General features: G+C 37.1%; 1 protein-coding gene and 1 long non-coding RNA gene across 2 annotated transcripts; both read right to left on the reverse strand.

Moving 5' to 3' along the window:
* Nucleotides 1-1,070: 1,070 nt before the first annotated feature.
* LOC110911940 (probable pectinesterase/pectinesterase inhibitor 51) lies at nt 1,071-3,142 on the reverse strand. Its single transcript, XM_022156600.2, has 2 exons — nt 2,008-3,142; nt 1,071-1,817 (listed from the first exon to the last, which is right to left on the reverse strand). The coding sequence occupies exons 1-2, from the start codon at nt 3,134-3,136 to the stop codon at nt 1,132-1,134; spliced, it is 1,815 nt and encodes a 604-aa protein (XP_022012292.2). The 5' UTR covers nt 3,137-3,142; the 3' UTR covers nt 1,071-1,131.
* Nucleotides 3,143-14,162: 11,020 nt separating this feature from the next.
* LOC118487263 lies at nt 14,163-15,647 on the reverse strand. The gene is made up of 2 exons (XR_004881056.1): nt 14,783-15,647; nt 14,163-14,451 (listed from the first exon to the last, which is right to left on the reverse strand). It is a non-coding gene; the product is annotated as an uncharacterized LOC118487263 (long non-coding RNA).
* Between the last annotated feature and the right edge of the window lie 2,535 nt (nt 15,648-18,182).

Raw genomic sequence — 18,182 nt, forward strand, 5'->3', positions numbered from 1 at the left:
TTTAATATTTAGGGTAATAAATGAGGTTTTTAAAAATACATTGTTTTTTAATTTAGTATAACCTGTGTAATACACGGGGTTCTAACCTAGTTTTCATATAATTTTAAAACCATTGATATTTTCATATTTCTATTGCTACAAACTCTAAGATTGTTAACCATCACGTGATCATCTTAAGCCATGTCAATCAAAAGACTATTATAAATGATTAAGCTACAAACTCGAAGTTAATTTAGCATAAATTTTATAGATAACTAGCAAAAAATATATATATTGAAATAAAAATAATACAAATAGTACGCATGTAATCTAATACTTTAAAGTTAGTCAAGCTGAATAAGTGAAACTTGAGCTTAAACCCGTTTATCAAATGAGTAAACAAACAAAGGAGGACCTAGTCAATGCTAAATAAGTGAAACTTGGGCTTAAACCCGTTTATCAAATTACTAAAAATAAATATATTACCTCATGTTTCTTGCATTCTTTTTCAAATCACAACATAGTGGCAGTTTTAGGGGCTGTTTGGCAACATCTGAATGGTTAAGTGCTGAACCAGTAAGAGGTCTGAACCATTAAGTGCTGAACCAATAAGAGGTTTGAACCATTAATAGCTTGTATAATGCTTAACCGTTTAGAGCCAAATGTCTGACCAATTCAGATTAGAGGTCTTAACTATTCAGACTCTGTATAAATCTTAACCATTCAGATATCTGCTCGTAAAACAAACAGTCTGAACCATTAAGTGTTGAACCAGTAAGAGGTCTGAACCACTAAAAGGTAAACAAACAGCCCCCTGTCTTATAGTAGGCCGGTCTTATCTTCAGTCCGGTTTTTAAAACACTGATTATATAAACAAATGACATCTTAGGGCTACACTATCATAAACGAAGAAACCATTAGGGAACACAAAAAATAGGCTGATCTGTAAGATTGTAAAGTGTAGCGGCTGGGACGAAAGAACTGAGCTGCGGTTTTCGTGGCGGCATAAGAGACAAGCGGTTGCAATGCCGGAGGAGACGGGAAGCCTTTGGAAAAAGAAACAAGAGTGTTTAGTTTGATCTGTCTCGCGATTCTAGTCAAAGCTCGATATGTTCTAATTTTATTTATAACTGTAAAAATCTAAATCAACAATTATAAAGATGTAAGACTCCATTGATCACCTTGGAGGAAGTTTCCGACGGAATATACATTTACATGCTCGGCCGGAATTCGGCTACTCCACGCTACCCTCCCCGACAAATCCGAACCCTTACCACTATTCTCAAACTCCCCGTAATAAAGCGTCTTTAACGCAAAATCACCCGTCCATGGCATCCACCCCTGCGGCGTGATCAACGCCTCCATGTTGCAGTCGATGAACACCGTTCTTGAGAACTCCTTCCAAGGTCTTCCAAGAAAGTTCTTGTGCACTTTCGGGTTGCTGTTGTATAACCTCATGTACTCTTCGGTCCCATTGATCAAACAGTTTTGGAACACGAAGCCTGTGGACTGTGCAGGATCTATCCGACCGTGTGCTGTCACCGCGTTGTTCTCCCCCTTTTCCGGGTTCTGCTGACGTGGACGAATCAGGATGCTGCAGTCTTGGAAAATGGAAGCAGAGTTGCCAAATATGAAATCTACATTGCCTTCAATGCGACATGATTTGTAGAACTGGCGAAGCGAGTGCGCGTAAAGTGTGTCTTGGTTGCCCAGGAATTCGCAGTTTTCGATGATCGATCGGTCACTATCGGAGCGGAATGCTACCGCTTGGTGCGCATCCGGACCCGCGGTGTTCTCTATGGTTAAACCACTTGCCATGAATCCGTCACCAACAACCCCTGTGCCGGAATTAGTTTATTAACAAACAAACAAACAAACGGACCCGTAATTATTGGTGTTTATAAACTAGGGATGAGCAAATTGGACCAGGTACCGGTACCGAATTTATCGAACCGGGTACATTTTCAGTACCGATTCCGTACCGACTTTTGACATTTTCGGTACCGGTTCGGATGAGGGTTAACTTACCGAATGTAGCAGTGTTATACGTAGAAAGCCCAGGTTGCCCAACATTCAAAGACCCAGTAATCACCGTTTTACCCATTCCATCCCCCAAAACCACTACATTCACCTTTTCAAGCCCGACCCGAACCGTTTCCTCATAAACCCCGGTTTTCACCCAAATCACAAACCGCCGGTCATACCCCCAATCCGGGCCAGCATTCACCGCCTCCTGAACCGTGACGTAATCACACCCACCCCCTTTACACACAGTGACGTCAGCCTTCAACCCCGCCAGAACCCCTAACTCCGGCGCACCACCGCCGGAACCGCCAACTTCCCAAAACCCCTCTCTTTCCGTCTTCGGCGGGGCCCACGACGTCGTTTTATCCCCAAACACATCATACGCCATCATTAAACTCAACGCGTTGCTAGTGTAACCGATCAACGTGTTCAGAAACGACATCGTTTCGTTAATTGTTTTCGTATCGTTAACGTATTTTAACGCGGACCAGCAGTCGTACTGGTACGCCAGTCCTGCACTGGTCCAGGCGCGTGCGTTTTTTAAATCGCCACGTGGCAAGGCGTCAGCCGTTGATTTGAGACGGTACGCTGAGTTGTTGAGATGCTCAATGCAGTTTTTGGCGGCGGTTGTTTTGTTTATATTGCCTGATGCTGATTCGAGTATAGTTTGTGACATTGACTGGGCTTGTTTGAGGTTGTTGGAGGAGATGGTTAAAGCGGACTGAATGATTTCTGTTGGAGTTCCGGTAGGGTAATGGATGAGTGATGATTCACATAGTTGTGGGTTTCTTGTAGCGCTACAAGCTTGATGGGTTAGATCGGATGAAGAGGGTGTGTTTTTTATTGACGGTGGATGGATGCTACGGCGGCGGGGGTGGTGGTGGTGGTCGGAGGCGGAGGGGGTTGGGTGGATGAGAAGGAGGAGAGAGGTGAAGAGGAGGGAGATGATGGTCATGGTTGATGATGAATGTGAAGTGCATTTAGGGGAGGATTTATATAGGGTTTTGAATTTAATGGTGGGATGAAGAGAATTGGAAGGTAGTGTTGAGTTGAGTCTGTGTGGGCGTAGTGAGTTTGGAGATGGTGTCTGTCGGAGTGGAATGTTGAGAAAGTGTTCACGGGTTTCATACATTGTACCCCACAACGTTAGGTCACAAGCTAAAAAGTAACTTAACCCCTTTTGGGTTCTAATAATAATAATATTAAATTAAAATATACAATATATAACAATATAAAAATTGCTTTGTGTTTTTTTTTTAATTTCACCTTTTGTCTGAGATGGTCCTTTGACTAGATGCACGTTAGTTTTACAGTTATGTTGGTGTGAAGTGATTAAATGATCCTTACCACTAAAAAAATAGAGTTAAATGTCTGGTTGGTCTTTATGGTTTGTAAATATTGTAGACTTGGTCCTAGTGGTTCAATAATTACAAAGTTGGTCCCGGTAGTTGTAATTTTTGCACTCGGGTGGTCCTTATCACTAACCTATCTTAGATTTTTCAGTTAAATATGTATAAAATGACATAAATGCCGCTAAACAATTAAGAAAACTAATTTTCTCACTTCTTCTTTAATCCTCCTTAACCACCCTGTGACACTAAAACCTCCACCACCACCACCACTGTCTCACCTCCACCACTTGTAACCCACCACAACTGCCGTCAAACCACCACAACTACCTCGACCACCGTCTCCCACCACCACCGTGGTGGGTTCTTAAACTGTTGTTCGATGTTCGTAAACTTTGAAAAAATTTGATTCTATCTAAATTTGAAAAAAAAAAATTGTAATCTGATGTTCTTAAATTGTTGTTTGAAATTGTTCAAAGCTTCGTTTGTTTCTTTTCGGATCTGAAGTCTAACAGATTTCAAAAATTGATTTTGTTTTTTCACAAAAACGATAGTTCGAACAGGGGATAACGAAAACTGTGATCTCGATTTTGTACAAGGATTTTTATATTCAATTCTTTACATACGTTAAAGGGATTTAGAAATTAACCGTTAATTTTCGATTTGGAGTTTCATTGTTTCGTTTTTCTAATTTGCCATAGTTTCGCTGGAAAAAAACTGTTTTTCCGATTGGGTTTTTAAAAAACGGTTCTGGGCTTTAAAATTATCGATCCTTTTGATCGATTGATGTTTGCGATGAAGTCTGAAACAACAATCACGTTCTTTGTTTTCAATTTTGTTCTCATGAGTTTCTGGATGATTTTGCCAAAACAGGGATGAATTTTATTTCATAAAAAAGGGATGATGAATGATCTTTGGGACGGTGGTCGGGCGAAACAGATTGGCGGAAACATCGGGGCGTGGCACTGAGCGAAACAGATTGTCCAGAAGTTTCCATAACAACTATATTTACCAAATATTTTAAACAACACGTCCCATACCATGTTATATAAGATAATGCAATTAGCAATCTTTTCTTCCTTTGACTTAAATCTTGACTTTGACTTTGACTTTCGAAACATAGGGTGTTACAGGTCGGGGTGGTTGTGGTGGTTTGACGGCGGTTGTGGTGGGTTACCGGTGGTGTAGGTGAGACAGTGCTGGTGGTGGTGGAGTTTTTATTATCACAGGGTGGTTAAGGAGGATTGAAGAAGAAGAAGGAGGTGGGGGAGGGTAGGAGTAGGAAATGGGACCTACTTAAATTTATTAATAATTATAATTTATATATTTTTAGTTTTCTTAATTGATCAGGAGCATTTATGTCATTTTACACATATTTAACTGAAAAATCTAACATGGGTTAGTGATAAGGACCACCCGACTGTAAAAATTACAACGACCGGGATCAACTTTGTAATTATTGAACCACTAGAACCAAATCTACAATATTTGCAAACCACAGGAATCAAACACGCATTTAACTAAAAAAAAAAATAAGAGTAACTTATACTTTGTGTGTTTATAGTTGTGTGGAAAAATGCAAATTGAGACTTTACTCGCTAAAAGCTGCCACCTGAGTCCCTAAGGTTTCATAGTTCTCCTATTTGAGTCCCTTTCAATTACATACTTAAGTTTTATGTGAAAAAGGTTATTGAAAAGACCAAAATGCCCCATATGTTTCCTTGCAATATGTGTCCTCCTTGTACTCTCGAAAATCAAATTACAACCATAACATTTTACAACAACGTGTGCTTTCCTCCTAGAATCGAATTACAACACAACATGTTGCAACCATTGCAGTTTACACAACATGCAATCATGCATTACACCGAAATCATATGCATTACACATATAGTCTATGAAGCCTTGAAGGTCAAATGTGCATTACACGTTACACCTTACACAGGAATCATATGCATCACACATGTAGTTTGTTAAGCCTTGAAGTTTAAACATGCATTACACATTACACAGGAATCAAATTGCATTACAGATTACACAAGAATCATATGCGTTACACATGTAGTCTATGAAGCTTGGAGGGTTAAATTTGCATTACACATGAATGATAGTATCTAGTCTAGTTATATAATGGCTAAAATTGCACTACATTACATTCATTACAAAAGGCTGTTGCACTACATCATATGTATAATCAGTGGTGGACCCAGGAATTTTTTCATTGGAGTCCATTCTTTGTGTAAGAATTTTTCACAACCAAATATTAAAATTTTCGAGTCGGTCATCGTAGTCGGGTCGGGCCTAGGAATAATTTAGAAGTATTTAGAGGACATGAAACCACTACATTATATGTTTGAAGTTTTATTTGGTAATCAGGTGTTAAATAAAATCGACATTCAGTTTATCATTTTAAAGAAACAAATTAGAGGGTCAATGGGTGATTGTGCTGTTTTAAAATACTAGTTCAATTTTGATTGAAAAAACCAAACTAGAAAAACAAGAGATGTAGACTTAAACTTGGGATCTATTTGTTGGAACAAAAGGGGATTTACCACCACACCATCTTTGCTTTTAATACTATGCGGTCCAACTAATTTATTTTATGGGGTCCTTGAAAAATTTAACTTAGCGGCTCTACTATTTTCTAAAAAAAATTGAGGTCCGTGGACCCCGATCTGGACCATATGGGCCCGCCCCTGTGTATAATGTGTAAAATTGATCATTACAACTAGGAGTAAAATTAATTAACTAAAAAAACCAATTAAAATGTACTAGTTAGGCATCAAATATATTTACATTTTACAATATTATTACAATACACCACCTTCAAATGCAGTACTAGGTAGCTAAGGTTGGCGTTGATCTTAATTCTGGCGACCATTGTTCAAGTTCAAGTTCGATGATGTTCGATAATAGTTTAGTTAAGAACACTAATCAAGATCAAGAAAGACGATTACCTCTAATGCATTCGTTTTCCATACTCGTATCAAGTGAAAACTTGTCACCATTGTCGTCAAGTGTTAACCGGCACGGGCGTAGCTTTGTGGGGGCGGGAGGGGACAGCTGACCCCCCTGAACTTTTCGCTCAGTAGTAGAGAGTATGTGGGTTTCGTATTGAAATTTTTGGGTATATATACGTTTTCGACCCACCGGTTTTATAGAAATTTTGGGTATATACGTCGACTCCCCGGTCGAAAATCTCAAGCTTCGCGACTTTTCACCGGAACACCCCGATTGTCTTCGGATGTTCAAGGTTGTGTGTGACACTCTAGGTTTTCCCGAGCGTATATCTTGTAATGACAATGTGTGCGTACATATATTATTAAATGAAAGTTGTGTATTATCTTGATGTGCTATGTGTTGATGATATGTACGTAGAATATATATATATATATATATATGTGTGTGTGTACTTGTATGGGTGAGCTGAGACCACGAACCCGACTCGAGACCACTCAGTCTCGAGTAAACAGTAAACGGTTGGGACGGTTGGGCCATACACCCGAGAAGCCCACTCGGAACCCACTTAGGGTGCACCACCTTGCATAAAACCCAAAAACCCTCACACACTCCCCTCTACTCTCTCTCTCTCACTTCATCCTCTCTCTAGAAAACCTTAAACCCCCAACAATCAAGCATCACCTCTCCTCTCCTTTCTCTTGGACCAAACCGGTGACAACACTAGAACTCTCGGCTCAAGCTTGGAATCATTCAGAAGTCCGCTCATCGACCCTTATATCCTCACACTTAGAGTATCTAGCCGGTTAGTGCCTCTTTTAGTTTTTATTGACAAAATACATAAAAAATTGTTATTTACCTATGATGAAGGTGTTTGCTTAATGATATAAGTATTATGTTTTGCTTGATTTAAGTGATGAAAATGTTCCTTCATGATGATATGTGAACGATTTGGTAGGAGCATGATAATAAAGTGATGTGTTAAAATTGTTAGTAAGGTTTGATACATGACTAGGGTGTTATATGATGCACACATGATTTTTGAATTAGTAATGGTAAATAATTGCTGAAAATGCTTTCAAAGTTGCAAGGATAACATGTTTCGGGTCGGTTTTGAATGATTATGCATGATAAATAATTTGAATATATGATGAACAACATGAATATGAGTTGAAGGTGCCTTGAATATTTGAGAAACTTGTTGTTTGATCCATTTTGGTTAATTGTTAGACAAAGAAACATGTTTGTGAAACCTCATTGGATAGTACATAAAATCATGAACATGAAATTCTATTGGTTAGCACAAGTCTCGCAGATGCAACAGAATCAGCAGGCAAACGAGTCGAGACCACTGGTTTCGACTCGAGACTATTAAGTTGCGACTCGAGACCGCGGTGATTGCGACTCGAGACCACATAGTGACAACCCGAGACTGGACTCGAGTCCTCTAAGGTTGCGACTTAAGCCTGCACTACTCGAGACCGGAAGTCTATGACTCGAGACCTCCTGGTAGCGACTCGAGACCGCATGTTCTCGAGTCGAGACCACTTAGTCTCGATTGGGCTGTCTGACTCAGTTATTGTGCCACCAAATGTGACAACGTGTTTTGGGCTTGTATCTGTGCTACTGTGCTATGTGCCGATTGAATGTTTAAGGACTGGATCAGTGTCACAACCCCCGATCCCTCAGGAACGGCGACCGTGAGCCAGTTTCGGTGGTACCGTGTATTGTCTAATTTGGCAGCGGAATTTTTCATCAGGACCGTAGTTAGGAAATATTTTATCAGAGTAAAACCACCATATTTTCATAATATTAAACACATGGGATAAAACCCAAGTTTTCAGTACACACATTTTCATAGGAATAAATCCTATTTTATTTAGTAAAAACATCTATTTTATTTAGGTAACTTTATTGCCACTTTTCCAAGCCTTCAGTGCTCTCCAGCTGGCTTTTATTGGCTTCACACTAAGTTACCTGAAACACGTGTTTAAAACATTTTATCAGCAGGAAATACTGGTGAGTGAATCCCAGTTTAATCAAGTTTAACTAAAAAGTCACAGTGAACAGTATTGAGGGCGATCCCGCAATTACATTTGTTTCCAAGTTATATCAATTATCACCTGTTGGTACAGTCGAACCCGACTTGTGGAAATGTTACTCCTTAACCAGGTTGTAACAAATTTTGTATACAAAACCCCAACATACCCACGATAATTGTATTCTTACAAATACTCAATAACTGTCATTCGCATGTAAAGGTATTTAAGGTTTTGTAAAAACAGTTGGTAAAAAGGAGATTACTCACATTGTTATTATAAGGCTTTCCTTTGTGATTCCCTGGTTATAGTCTAATTAAACAATGCACACGCGTTAGTATAATAACCCATTTTAATATTAGTAATACCCTCCCCGAGACGGTATTCCAACGACTACGTCGGGCAGAACCACGACAGCCGTTACGGAACCCTAGATCAATCAGGCAGAGTATCTAATACGTATCCATGGGTTATGATACTTACAACGAGGCAGAGCTTCGCTAATTAGGGGGTATTAGACCCGAGTATAATGCCCACTATTTAATTTTGAGAGAGAAAGAAATGATTTTGAATGAAGCAGACTGAAGGCCCGATGCCTCTTTATATAGTGTTGAAATCTGTCTTCCTCGCGGCCCGCGTAACATTAGGGCAGGGCCTACGCGGCCCGCGTCAACCCTGGTCAACAGGGTAGCTTGTCCGGGTCATTGCCTAGCTTCGACATGTGTTGGGCCACGTGGCGGCCCAAAGCTGCGCCTCCTTTTAGATCCCTCGCGGCCCGCGTTAACTAACGGGGATCTTTACGCGGCCCGCCTGACCTTAAAGAATCAACGAATTCAGGTTTAAACCTTCATACCGCCCGCGTAAGGTTTGGGGTGGGTCTACGCGGCCCGCCTCAGCTTACTTTTTTTGTTTTTCATTTATTTTTAATACTATATTATGTTTTGGGTTCGGTTTTCACATACGGGGTGTATTTTAGGAAGTGTAGGGTGTCAGGGGTGTTTTAAGAGGGTGGTTATATTTTGGGTATCACTCATGGGTTATTTAATAAAATATATAGTGCACTCACATTAAGTATAGTAACCCAATTCTACTTTATCCCTACGTCACGAGACAGAACCCCAACGAATTTAGGCAGAGCCTTGACATACGTTACGGGGCCCTACGTCAGTTGGACAGGGTATCAGTGATCAGGGGTTAAAACACTTAAAATGGGGCAGTGCTTTATTATTATAAAAATATATATCTATAGAGAGAAAGTATCGAGATGGAGAGAGTGAGAAAGAAATAGCAGATTGTAAATTCATTGCCTATCTCTATATATACTCGATCTTCTGCTTGAAGTTTACGCCAAGTTCTGTCCATATTTTCATATTGAATAATGTCCATGTATTCTATGCATTAATTACTATGCATATCTATATATTATTTTCCTAGTAGGCATGACATTTAAATGTCCATTGTAGACACAAATTTTCAATTCTTTATTTGATTAGGTTTAATATTATTTTAACATATATATGTATATTAATTTAACTGTATAACTTTAAAATATGTCGTTTTGTAAAATGATAAATATACCATTAAAACGAGAATAATTTTATCTACCTTTTGAACCAAGTTTCATTGAAAACAGAGTAGGTTCAAGTATTTTATAATTTAAATATTAAACGGTTCCTAGACCCGTCTAGGTACTTCATATTTTTAACAGTCAACCTTCCCGTGATCTATTCGTTTAATAACATACGTTTTTATATATTTTATTTTAAATTAAAATTTTGGGAATGTTACATCTTCCCCACCTTGTTTTAAATCTCGTCCTCGAGATTCCTTGAAATATGGATGAATATTTTTAGTTAGTTTAGTTTCAAGATATATTCTGGTCTTTGCTTTGAATTTTACTTTACTTTGACCAGAACTATTCTCTATGCTTTGAGATTTTTACCTTTAATTTGTATGATCTTTTAATGGATTTAAATTCTTCATTTACCTCTATAACTTTGAAGAGGTACAACTAAAGATTTATCAGTTAGGTATGTATTCCTGTCATTTCAAATAAATTTAAGGATTCCGAATGGTAAATCTTAGTAGAATCATAGGGAAAGAGAGTTCTTGTAAGTACAACTAGTCGTGGTTACTCTTATCTTCTTAAGAGCTCTCAATAAAGGTAAAACGACTCTCTATAAGTTTTTAGATGTTTTGTGTCTTAGCACAACTTTTGGTTACAGGCTTCCTAATGCATTAATAATCGCAAAGGGAAATCTTATACTTTCCATGGCGTCCCAACGTATGGGGTTCCCGTCGTTCATCTTGTCACACGAGTTTCGAGACTGATGATCAAACGAAATAGTGTTTGACATCGGAATTATAGACGTATACGAGAGATTCCTAATAAATAAATCTAAAATTATCATTGACACACGTGTTCGTGATTTATCCCTAATTGTTAATCATTATGGTCTTTGGATTTCCTCATAGATATACATATCTATATAATCATATATTTCACATACTGTAATATACACACCATTCATCAGGTCAGTGTATTTAACAGATTCAATTTCCAAAAACAGGTTAGACATCAAATCATGGTACTATTTAGGAAATTCCATTATCATAACATATACCCCATCTCACCCGGTCTCGCCAGAGAGGTACCCCCATCTCACCCGGACAAGCTGGAGTGTATACCACATCATACCCAGACTTGCCGGAGAGGTAGTTATCATTGTATTTCCCATAAACAGAATTTTCTCAAATAATGATTTCAGAAGTACATCATTTATTATGGCTTGTATCAAGAAATAAGGAAATTAGTATTCTCATGATGGATCATATTCTAGAACCGAGTAGTATCAATAAACAAGAAATAACAGTGGCCAGGTGTTATTGCTTATTTATCATACAAGCACTGTTCTAGTCATCATCCTCACGGGATACCAATAACCATCACACTTTATCTACGCAAGTAATTGGCTTATCTCAAAGCTTTATACTAAGGCATTTTTCTTAGATTCAAGTCTAAATACTGTCCTGGTTGTTACCAGTGAATATCAATATCCTAACTCTTTCATTTAAGCATATATATTATTATGGTTGTAGTTTCCTTTTGGTTGGAGAATGGAATTTTAAATATATCATTATCTTCATTGATATTATAGCTAGGTTTAATGTAATAAGTATGCTTACAGCCAACTCCCTTCATGCTTATATATTATGAGATTCCGATACACAGAATATTTTATTGAAACAGATGGTATTTTAAAACATAATAGGTTTCATGATTTATTCTTATAATGGCTTCATGTCTTTATAAGAATTACCAGCATTATTTTTTCTTATGTTTATTTTCAGAAGATATTTGATTATTATATTGTGTATACCATCAAGAGATTCTATTATGTATATACATGTGTATATTTATTATTTAGAAACAACGAAATTTTCAAATCTCTAGTTTAATATTTAAACTTATGTAACACACACACATATATGTATGATATTAAATTATTTTATAATATCTTTAATTTATAACAATACAACTATACAATTGATGGTACCAATCATCGAGCTTATTCCCATTACTTTATTTATCCTTTTATAAAAGTAGTATATTGAAATAAATTTCTTGTCAAATATAATATTTTGGGATTTGAAAGTTTAGGGAAATAAATTACTCCAAATATAAATTTTCTGGACTTATAAGAACAATTTCATTTTTAACTAATGGGTTAAACTATACAAGACTCACCATTTATATTACCTTAATAATTTCTCCGCAATTAACCATCTATATATCTATTCCAATTATTACATTCCTACCTTTTCCTTTATAAGAATCAATTATAATATACATTTAAGATTGAGAGGCATTATTTAGAAGACTATTTGCATATGTGACTCCTGACATTTATGGGTTACAAGAGATATACACTATACATAAATTACTTTCTGTAATTGAAAATGTTAATTATAACAATATAACGGATAAGACTAATTAGTAATAGATAGTATAAACTTACATAACATTAATTTACGATTTTACCCTCTGTTTAAAAATGTGATTTTTTTTATAGAAATCACACTTGGAAAGGGTAGACAATTAGCTAGAGCAGCGGGTAAACCTTTTGTAGCGTACTTTATCCCATACTATCAAAGTATGTCTATTTTATAAAATAGGTTAAGATTAATACTTTACTTTGCATACAATTGAGATCTATTTTTCAAGTATTTAACTAAATAGATCTTTTATAGATTAACGTAACCGACTTTATAAAATTTATTTGTGTCACGGCTACAATCACAATTCAATCTCATCTCTTTTATCTTCATTATAATCTTTTTAAACTATGAGGACTTCGAGATTACTTAAGGTAAATTTAACATCCAATTCATCAACTCAACTCATTTACTAATATTGTATTATTTAGCTATTATACATCAGCCAACTGACTTGAATACTTTTCTTTATAATTTAGGATACATAATCCTAAAACTAATATGAGTGGTTAATCTTATAGTTAATCTTATAATCTTATATTAATTATTTTCATGCATAAGATCTATTCTGGACATACCTTAATATTAAATATTTGTAAAATGCTTTCAACGTTTAGTTAGGCCTTTTTACGTAGTCCAACCAACCCAAATTTCAAAAATTTAAATGATTTTATTTAATCATGACTACACACCATCTTCATTTAACCATTTATTTTATCGCTAAGTAGCTTCGCGATTTTCTTTATATAGCTTTCAATATCGATAGATAAGTCATCCTTATGAAAATAGCTACAATATCGATTTTTTTTTCTGGCTCATAGGTGGCATGGGTGTTAGTACTGGTTTGGTGGTTCAACTATTTAATATAAGTTAGCATTTAATGTCGTAGTGGCTAACATATGGAGATTTACCTATTGTTTATCTAATTCATCTTTCCATAGTAGGTCATAATGAATAATGGTACCTTTGATCATGAGGAGTATTCAACACTGTATCATATAATTATATCCCATAATAAAATTTTGGGTTTACCTATTATAGCTATAATTAGGGGATGTAATTTAATATTAACATCAAATATCTATATGAGGGATATACCATTTTTATTTTGCATAACTGCAATATAGTGCGCTTAAAATAGTCACAAATAATTCAATAGTTTATATTGAAATAAAACTATATTCCATTTCTGTTTATGTTTTGTGTTAACTATTTATAAATTACAGATAGCTGTAATACTTTTATTTGATATCAATTAATTTAAGTTTGTATTCATTGTTTTATAAGTAATTAAATAAAGTTTTATATCCCTAAACTGTGATATTTGAAATGTGGCTTTGACAGTATGATATATATATATATATATATATATATATATATATATATATATATATAAATATGGAATAAATGGTTTCTTATTAATTATTATTCCCTTTGGTTGTGACTTCTTTATATTCTTTATTTTCTCTTGACTTTTTCTAATAATTCTATTTCTCTTTTTAGTGGCAAATGGTTTCTTAGACTATGCCTTACTAATGAATATTCCTTTTTCAATATCTGCTGAGTATCCTGATGGATTTGGTTGAAATGAGGTTCCCTTATCTTTTGGTGAACTATCTAATTGACGATAGATATTCGAAATCTTTTGCTTACCCATACTGTAAACTAACAAATAGGCAAATAATATAAAACACATAATCACATAAGTTATTTCCTAACACAGAATTTAAAACTTAAGTGTCAGCAGAACACTTCTTTGGCTTGAGCCAGTGGCATAGCTCTGATACCACCTTCTGTCACAACCCCCGATCCCTCAGGAACGGCGGCCGTGAGTCAGTTTCGGTGGTACCGTGTATTGTCTAATTTGGCAGCGGAATTTTTCATCAGGACCGTAGTTAGGAAATATTTTATCAGAGTAAAACCACCATATTTTCATAATATTAAACACATGGGATAAAACCCAAGTTTTCAGTACACACATTTTCATAGGAATAAATCCTATTTTATTTAGTAAAAACATCTATTTTATTTAGGTAACTTTATTGCCACTTTTCCAAGCCTTCAGTGCTCTCCAGCTGGCTTTTATTGGCTTCACACTAAGTTACCTGAAACACGTGTTTAAAACATTTTATCAGCAGGAAATACTGGTGAGTGAATCCCAGTTTAATCAAGTTTAACTAAAAAGTCACAGTGAACAGTATTGAGGGCGATCCCGCAATTACATTTGTTTCCAAGTTATATCAATTATCACCCGTTGGTACTGTCGAACCCGACTTGTGGAAATGTTACTCCTTAACCAGGTTGTAACAAATTTTGTATACAAAACCCCAACATACCCACGATAATTGTATTCTTACAAATACTCAATAACTGTCATTCGCATGGAAAGGTATTTAAGGTTTTGTAAAAACAGTTGGTAAAAAGGAGATTACTCACATTGTTATTATAAGGCTTTCCTTTGTGATTCCCTGGTTATAGTCTAATTAAACAATGCACACGCGTTAGTATAATAACCCATTTTAATATTAGTAATACCCTCCCCGAGACGGTATTCCAGCGACTACGTCGGGCAGAACCACGACAGCCGTTACGGAACCCTAGATCAATCAGGCAGAGTATCTAATACGTATCCATGGGTTATGATACTTACAACGAGGCAGAGCTTCGCTAATTAGGGGGTATTAGACCCGAGTATAATGCCCACTATTTAATTTTGAGAGAGAAAGAAATGATTTTGAACGAAGCAGACTGAAGGCCCGATGCCTCTTTATATAGTGTTGAAATCTGTCTTCCTCGCGGCCCGTGTAACATTAGGGCAGGGCCTACGCGGCCCGCGTCAACCCTGGTCAACAGGGTAGCTTGTCCGGGTCATTGCCCAGCTTCGACATGTGTTGGGCCACGTGGCGGCCCAGACCTGCGCCTCCTTTTAGATCCCTCGCGGCCCGCGTTAACTAACGGGGATCTTTACGCGGCCCGTCTGACCTTAAAGAATCAACGAATTCAGGTTTAAACCTTCATACCGCCCGCGTAAGGTTTGGGGTGGGTCTACGCGGCCCGCCTCAGCTTACTTTTTCTGTTTTTCATTTATTTTTAATACAATATTATGTTTTGGGTTCGGTTTTCACATACGGGGTGTATTTTAGGAAGTGTAGGGTGTCAGGGGTGTTTTAAGAGGGTGGTTATATTTTGGGTATCACTCCTGGGTTATTTAATAAAATATATAGTGCACTCACATTAAGTATAGTAACCCAATTCTACTTTATCCCTACGTCACGAGACAGACCCCAACGAATTTAGGCAGAGCCTTGACATACGTTACGGGGCCCTACGTCAGTCGGACAGGGTATCAGTGATCAGGGGTTAAAACACTTAAAATGTGGCAGTGCTTTATTATTATAAAAATATATATCTATAGAGAGAAAGTATCGAGATGGAGAGAGTGAGAAAGAAATAGCAGATTGTAAATTCATTGCCTATCTCTATACATACTCGATCTTCTGCTTGAAGTTTACGCCAAGTTCTGTCCATATTTTCATATTGAATAATGGCCATGTATTCTATGCATTAATTACTATGCATATCTATATATTATTTTCCTACGTAGGCATGACATTTAAATGTCCATTGTAGACACAAATTTTCAATTCTTTATTTGATTAGGTTTAATATTATTTTAACATATATGTGTATATTAATTTAACTGTATAACTTTAAAATATGTCGTTTTGTAAAATGATAAATATACCATTAAAACGAGAATAATTTTATCTACCTTTTGAACCAAGTTTCATTAAAAACAGAGTAGGTTCAAATATTTTATAATTTAAATATTAAACGGTTCCTAGACCCGTCTAGGTACTTCATATTTTTAACAGTCAACCTTCCCGTGATCTATTCGTTTAATAACATACGTTTTTATATATTTTATTTTAAATTAAAATTTTGGAAATGTTACAATCAGGCCCAATAACTTAAATGATAATTATATGTTATGCATGCTATATGTTAAGTTATGTGTAAAATTATACGTGACATCGCTGCACCCAAACCTGACCCATACTGGTAACCATGCTAGGACGTGGTGACCAGCGTGCTTGACCAAGTAACCTAATCTGCCGAGCAACCCAAGGTGAGTTCACACACTAAAAGCATGCGTCCCAGGGAGGGACACGGACGAACTGCCAACTTTGGGAAAAATACTTTTGAACTATTATTTCCGGGGGAAATACGGATAGGTACTTTTTAAAATTACTATCTCCGGGGGAGATACGTTTAGATACTATTTATAAATCACAACTAGCCAAGCTAAACGAAACTCTATCACATTAAGTCCCTGCTTACAGTACCGATCAATCGCCGGGGGTGAACGGGTTATTAGTTGATAGCGCTATTAGGTTTGACAACCTCACACCGTGACCGAGGGGATCGGGCGTGAACTAGTAGACCTTGCATCTTGGTCAATGACCATAGACATTAACAGTTTCGGTATCTACAGTTTAGTGAGCTTACAGATGGGGTAGCTCCCCACAACGTGATTATAAATGCTTTATCTAAACAACTTTCGTTTTCGAAAACTAAAACCTGACACCTCGTGAACTCGCCAAGATTATGTTGATACCCTACTGCATGCTTTGCAGGTACCCAATGACTCAGGAGCTTGCAGCTTGTGGATGTGTAGTGGTCGTCTAACCCGTGTGTTGGGTTCTAAACAAACTTGAACTAAGAACCTTGTTTTAAACCATTTTACCTATGCTTCCACTACTTATCTAACTATTACTTGAACTTAAAACTTTTGAACTTTGACTATGATATTTGCTAACCTTGTGGTTGGTGAGTGTTACTTATGTTATTAATTAAATTGCTCAGTATAATTGGTGGCTGGATCCTGGTCAGTCACGCCTCCAAGCGGTGGTACTCCGCATGTGGATTTTGAGGGTGTGACAGATTGGTATCAGAGCCATTGGTTACAGTGAACTTGGTTTTAAAAAGGGGATCTTTTTGAGAAAAACCAGACTATAACCCGTGACTCGTGATGACACTACACTCCAAGTGCAAGACTCAACACATTAGACCTCATAGCTCGGACTAGTGTTTACTTGCTTGCTTGCTTTATGCTTTCTGTTCTGCTATACGTACTAGTGTGCCTAGTTAGATAGATACACCTCCCTCTTCTATCCCATTCTCGCTACATTACGACATCACACTCATACTATGTTTTCTGATTATGAAGACAATGAGTGGACGTGGAAGAGGAAACATTAACATGACTCAGGCTTAATTCACTAACCTGCTTAACACGGTGGCTGCAGCTTTCGCAGCTCACCCTGGAGGTAAACTCCTTATTTTAGGATGTTTAGATCCTACCGCCACATCGTCTTTTCACCCCTAAACCTATTCGCTTCGCTTCTCACAACAGGTCAGCATGCACCTGCGCAACCACACATGTGTACTTTCAAAACCTTCATGGATTGCAAGCCTCTCCCTTTCAATGGCACTGAGGGTGCCATAGGTCTTCTGCACTGGATGGTCGAAGCTGTCTTTGCTGTCTGTGAGTGTCCCCCTGCGAATTGGGTGAAGTTTGCCACTGGAAGGCGCAAATTCAGATGTTTGATTTGGAAACTGCTAACGCTACTGCATGGGAAGATTTCAAGGACATGATTAAGGAAGAGTATTGTCACAGGGATGACATCCACAAGCTCGAAAAAGAGTACTTTGAGCTCAAGATGGTTGGATTAGAGATCGAGGCATACACCAAACAGTCCAACGACTATGCTGCTCTTTGCCCAAACATGTCTCGACCTATGTATCGAAGAATCGAATTGTACATCAAGGGTTT

The sequence above is a fragment of the Helianthus annuus genome, chromosome 15 (assembly GCF_002127325.2).
Source record: "Helianthus annuus cultivar XRQ/B chromosome 15, HanXRQr2.0-SUNRISE, whole genome shotgun sequence".
Lineage (NCBI taxonomy): Eukaryota > Viridiplantae > Streptophyta > Magnoliopsida > Asterales > Asteraceae > Helianthus > Helianthus annuus.

Excerpts from the sequence above, each read along its gene's own strand:
- LOC110911940 (XM_022156600.2), bottom strand. The coding sequence starts at position 3,136 with ATGTATGAAACCCGTGAACACTTTCTCAACATTCCACTCCGACAGACA. Across the intron at positions 1,818-2,007 it reads GTATAACACTGCTACATTCG|GGGTTGTTGGTGACGGATTC; the intron begins GTAAGTTAACCC and ends ATTCCGGCACAG.